General features: G+C 41.4%; 1 protein-coding gene across 12 annotated transcripts in view; it reads left to right on the top strand.

Annotated features, from left to right (window-relative positions):
- Hhla2 (HERV-H LTR-associating 2) overlaps nucleotides 1-5,549 on the top strand; it is an 85,367-nt gene extending 79,818 nt beyond the window's left edge. For 8 of the 12 annotated variants that reach the window (XM_055594987.1, XM_055594931.1, XM_055594970.1 and 5 more), the window contains 4 exons: nucleotides 2,745-2,852; nucleotides 3,523-3,576; nucleotides 4,427-4,540; nucleotides 5,116-5,549. In XM_055594987.1, the coding sequence (XP_055450962.1) occupies nucleotides 2,745-2,852; nucleotides 3,523-3,576; nucleotides 4,427-4,540; nucleotides 5,116-5,180 (341 nt within the window). In that variant the 3' untranslated portion in view covers nucleotides 5,181-5,549. Of the gene's footprint in view, nucleotides 1-2,744; nucleotides 2,853-3,522; nucleotides 4,541-5,115 lie in introns of those variants that run through there. The other 4 variants (XM_055594995.1, XM_055595004.1, XM_055595012.1 and 1 more) reach the window with 4 other exon arrangements.
- The last annotated feature ends 229 nt before the right edge of the window (nucleotides 5,550-5,778 follow it).

Raw genomic sequence — 5,778 nt, 5'->3', positions numbered from 1 at the left:
AGAGAGAGACAGAGAGAGACTGAAAGACAGAGAGACAGTGACAAACAGCAACAGAGTGAGATAGCCTAAGCTAACTGGTAATGATGTGGGGTTTTGAAACCTCAAAGCCCACCCCTAGAGATACACCTCCTCCAACAAAGCCACCACTCCTAATCCTTCCTAAACAGGTCTACCAACTGAGGGCCAAGCCTTCAAATACAGCAGCCTATAAAGGCCATTTTCATCCAAACCACCACATTCTACTCCCTAGTGCCCATAGGCTCGTGGCCATGTGACAAAGAGCATTCAGTCTAACTTCAAAAGTCCTCATTATCTTTCAGTCTTAAGATTGTTTAAAAGTCCAGTCTCCTGGGGGGGGGGGGGGGGTGATCAGAGAGCTTGCCACTGAGTTCATGCCAGAGAAAGTTCCTGTTCCCCTTACTAGGAATCCCACTTGGAGACTGAGTCTATGGGCTACATCTGAGCCAGGGTTTTGAGTCCACTCCATGCATTGTCCTTGGTTGGGATATTATTCTCTTCAGGGCCTCCAATCTTTACGGCTCTGTTAGTCTCCTTTTGGAGCTCCTGTCCCCTCCAAGTCTTTCTGTCTCCCTATTATTTCGTAAGATTCCCTGCACTCAGCCCAAAGTTTGGCTATGAGTCTCAGCCTCTGCTTTGATACCTCAATCAGTAGTCTTTCAGAGGCCACAGAGAAAGACAATCCAACCAGTCCTGATGAAATCTGATAGGCTAGGGTCAAATAGGACTTCTCCTATCAGTGGACTAGGGGAGAGGCATAGGGAAAGCAGATGGGATTGGGAGGAGACAAGGGAGGGGGCCACAGGTGACACACAAACTGAATAAATGCTAATAATAAAAGGGGAGGGGGAAGTCCAGTCTCTTCTGAGACTCAAGGCAGTCTCTTAATTGTAACCTGCTGTAAAGTCAGGACTGAAACCCAACAGGGCAACTCTAAATTCTTGATGTTCATATATGATGTCAAAGGTTTTAGACGGCTCTGCTCTTCCAGCTTTGCTGACTGCAGCACACTTCACTCTTTTGAGATGGTCCCACTCCCTGTATGTAGCAATACTTGGTAGATTTACCATGCTGTAGCATTTCCAGCACCTTGGGGTCTGTAACATAATCCAGGCTTCACCTTCAGAGCTTCATCCAATGTCCTTTCCAGGACACCATGCAATGGGTCTCCTGCTACATGTCTAGTTTCAGCAGTTTTCCTTAACTGTGGAGGAAAAATCCTATAACCTCGCATTCCTGTTCCCTTCTTGACTCTAAAGCCAGATCCATGTGGCTAATGCTGCCAAGTTCTGCTGGCTGCCTGGGATGAAACCTGGCCCCCTCCATGAATGACAGTTGAATAAGCTTTCATTTGTTGTTGCTCTTTAGGAAGAGGCTTTTTCTTTTCTTTTCAGAAACTGGAGGATTCTGAGTGGAGTCTTATCTTCCAAATAAACGCTATGACAGCCCACTAAGTCCTTCTTACAGTGTTGTCCCACTTTTCTACTCCAAATTCCAAATTCATCTCCATTTCTTCAAAAAAAAAAAAAAAAAAAAAAAAGAAGAAACATGGTCAGGCCTGTCATAGCAAGAGCCCATCCCCTGGTACCAACTTTGGTCTGATTTACATTTTTATTGATGCACTAAGATACCATGACCAAGGAAACATTTAGAAAACACTTGATTGGAGGGCTTACGGTTTCATACATAGCCATCATGGCAGACAGCATGGCAGCAGCCAAGTAGGCATGACTCTGAGCGGTTGCTGAGAGCTTACATTCTCATCCATAAGTAGGACACACAAAGAGAGAGAGAGGAAGACAGGGACAGAGACAGAGAGACACAGAGAGGGGTAATTAGGAATGACATGAGCTTTTCAAACCTCAGAGCTCACTCCCAGTAACATACTCCAACAAGGCCATGCCTCCTGATCCTTCCCTTACAGTTCCACTACTAGGGAACCAAGAATTCCAATATATGAGCCTGTGGGGGTCATTCTCATTCATACCAACACAATTGGTATTTCTCATGTATAGATCTGCTCAATGAAAGATTCACTGAACTGATTGGTCCTAACCAATCTTTACTAAATTGCCCTGTTGGGTTAATAGGTGGCCTCGTGGCTCTCTCTTCACTTGGGCAGGGATTGAGGGTCACAGACAAGAGTTGAAGTAGTTATACGGTACAGGTTATTTTCAGAAGGGAAAACATGCATTTCATCACCATGAACATCCTGTCACTGTTCTCTTAGGATTGTCTTCACCAGGCCAGCAAGAAAAGTACTCTTGCCTGAAAGTCTAAGGGTACTAGTGTCTAACACAGGTTTCTGTTCTTAATCATTCCACTGTAAAAATGTGTTAGATTTTTTATGTAATATAAAATAATAGAAAATTCAAATGCAGAGTAGCATTCTTGCTCTTTGAGTTTTAGGACTCTTTTCTTTCCTAACTTTCACCTCCACCTAGAGCCAAATTGGTTGGCATGATAGAGGCTGAGATGAGACAAATTTACACTAAGAGTTTATTTATACGGATAATTTTTAAAAAGTTTTTAAAGGCCTTTTTATTGTGTGATATGTTCTCCATTTTGGTTCTGTCCCATTTGCAACAATAACCAACCTTAAAAATACTAAACTACTAAACAGTAAACCTACTAAACAGTTGGTTATTGTACTAACCTACCGTCATTGTCTTACTTGATAAGTTTCCTTCAGTTCACATACTTTGTTACTTTGTTTTATGTATCAGACTCTAAGAAGAGAACTCCATGGCCAATATTTGCTGGAGTTTGGATCCTTTTACTGTTTGTTTGCTTTATTTGCTATAAACTGAGAAGACACTGTGTTGGCTGCAAAGGTAATATGGGGAATTTGGCTTTGCTTATGGGTGTTCCATGCCCTTAGTATTAACACTGCAGGGATGTGCACATCTGTACTGCTGCTGCAGATATAAACACCTTATTTTTCTGAGAGTCATTTGACAATTTATCAAAATCCATTAACATTCTTGCCTTTTCACCTGACCATTCTGCTTCGTAAAATTTGTTCTAAGCAGGTGATCCGAGAGATACATTAAGGTATGTAAGCATATTCACTGTAGCTCACTATTAATATTCCCAAGTTTTTATTGTTTTGATCATTAGTAGGTAAGATGGCTTAATTAACTAAAAGTCATAGGTGTTCTTTACAAAACGATAATTCCAAAACATTATTTAAAATAACAAATAGGATGATCCGATCATCTTGTACTAAAAAATAACTAGAAGGAAATAAAACAAAGGTTTAAAAAGTTGACCTTGGAGTGGTTAAACCAGGGATTTCCCCAGCCTCCTGCCTCATACAGGTAATTCCTTCCTGTCCCGGTGCCCTGTTGTTCAGACTTTGTTCTATGTCTGGTGTTTTCAAAAATTGCTATAATCTTGAATCATTTTTTTAAAAAAAAATCCTTGACACCTCAAAAACATTTTTCTTAATTTCTATGAAACAAACTTGTAACACCAAACAATTATTTAAAACGATGCCCTAAGATGCTGTGACCACCAGTCCTTCGGCTTCTGTATTGAGATGTAAGTACATTAATGGTAAGTATTTGACCCAGAAGAAATCTGTACAAACCAAGGAATATCCACATTCCAGGAAATGTGAATCCAGGAAGGTGTTCAAGTGTGGCACAGGCTCCGGAAGCAGGTCTGTGTGATCACACACCATCTCCTGCCCACTAGTGTCGCTAGCAATGCTAATACAGTGCTCTGAGAAGCTCTTCCTCGATCCATCCTGCCCCGAGAAAACCCTAGGTTTCCTGGGGATTCAGATAAATCGCATGTCCTATGCATGTGTTTCTTGCAAGGAAAGGATTTTGATTACTGGAAAACCATCACTGGGAACAAGGTTTTCAGGGAGACAATGACGCATCATTTCACCAATTTTGACCTTGTGATCATTTGGTCTAATAGGTAGGCTGACCTCCTTGCTTGTTACACCTGTCTCTTAATTGACTAGAAATAGTCAGAGAGCCAGAGATGGTGCCTCTAAAGTAGTCTAACTTGTTTCCAGGTTCATTCTCTGGCCTGAGATAATGATCCTGTGGTTGGATTAAATTCAAATTATGAGAGACGGGTTGCCACATGCTGTTTTAACATTGACAGCTTCTGCACTGGACGTCTGCCCACATCCAGTCCCAAAGAGAAACACACGGAACACTCAAAGTTGCACAAAGTTAGCAAAGATCCCCAGCTACCCACCCATAGCTGAAGCAGAACCAGACTTAAACTTGAAGTGGCAAGGAGCAGGAATGGAGGAGCCACAATAAATTGCTCCTTTATGGAAGGGTGACCTTCAGTGACAGGCAGCTTAAGAAGACAGTGCAGGGAAGGAGCTGGGGGATGGATACCTACTTAACTCTTTCCTCCCTCTGATCTCCAACCAAACTAGGGACCAGAAGAAACAGATACTCTGTTGATGAAGACCCATCTATCCAGGATCACCGGCCAGATGAAGGAGTAGATTGTGGTTCTGATGATGTAATGGAGCACAGTTCAGGTCAAGGTGCATTCCTCTTGATTATAAAAAGAAATGTTCTACCCTTCTGCAGTTATATGTAATGAGAACATATTTGGAGCTGTTATACTAAATCCCATAAAATCTAATCCATCTCCAAGTTCCTGGTTGTTGTTTAATATGCTATGATTCAAATGCTTTGCTTTTTAATTCTGTTTTCTATTACTTAAGATGCCCATACTCTAGGCTGTGTTTAAATGGTCCAGAGTTTTCAGCAAGGCTTAGAAAGGCTTCTATGACAAATGACATCTATTCCTGCGCCATAACCACCCCTGTCAGCATTGGCCAGAACATTTCCATTGTTAGTGGTTGGTGGAAACCTGGCCAGCTGCAGTGAGCCAAGAATTGCTGATTGGTTGACTTATATTTATTTTCCCCCTTGGAGCACTTGAATCAATCATAGAAATGTATTGCTAATTTGGATGTCATGTTTCTACAGTGAATGCATTTTGAGTATTGTTTGTGGGAAGAAGATGTGAAAGGTGACTCTCATTACACAGAGATGGGAAAGAGAAAGAGTTCAAATTCTTACAAAGAGAAATGTATTTTGTGCTCTCTTTTAGAAGTGTTTCCTGTCTCTGTTGATCAGAGTGTTCCCGATGGTGATAACTCCACTGACAGTGACTAAAACATCGTTTTCTTTCTCAAATCATGCTCAATGCAAAGATGAGCAAAATAAAAAAAGGAAGGAATGAAAGAATGAAAGAACAAAGGAAGGAAGAAAGAGACAGATGTGGAACTGAAGCCTGTAATTACCAACACTTGCGAAGTAGACACAGGAAGCTGAGAAGCTTGAGGCTGGGCTGAGTTGTTTAGCAAGATGCTGTCTCAGAGAACAATAGAAAACCATCTCTACCACCACCAACAAAGGAAATTATTATTAATATTATTTTTTACTAACTTAGCCATCATTATATAAGACTTGGGGGTGGGGAGAGGAAAGAGGAATTCCAGGATAATATAGTAGAAAAAATACAATTAGGTTTTTCTCAGCGAATGAGCCCTTCTTATTTAAACAGACAGTTGCTTTTCTTGTCTCTGCTGTTATTTGCAAAGATACCCAGTGGCTCTGTATACCTCGATGCTCACCAGAGTCTGCTCATGGTGTTTTTCCTTCTGATAAATGTGGGGTTGTGCTAATATGGAAAGGAAAAGGCTCATATAGAAATGGAGGCAAGTGGGTCATGGTTTTCACCCAGATCCAGACTATTGGCCATCCATGCTTT

This window comes from Psammomys obesus, unplaced genomic scaffold (genome assembly GCF_907164565.1).
Source record: "Psammomys obesus unplaced genomic scaffold, mPsaObe1.curated_primary_1811, whole genome shotgun sequence".
Taxonomy (NCBI): Eukaryota; Metazoa; Chordata; class Mammalia; order Rodentia; family Muridae; genus Psammomys; species Psammomys obesus.
Note: the sequence above shows the minus strand (reverse complement) of the source record. Positions and strands in the feature narration are given on the sequence as shown.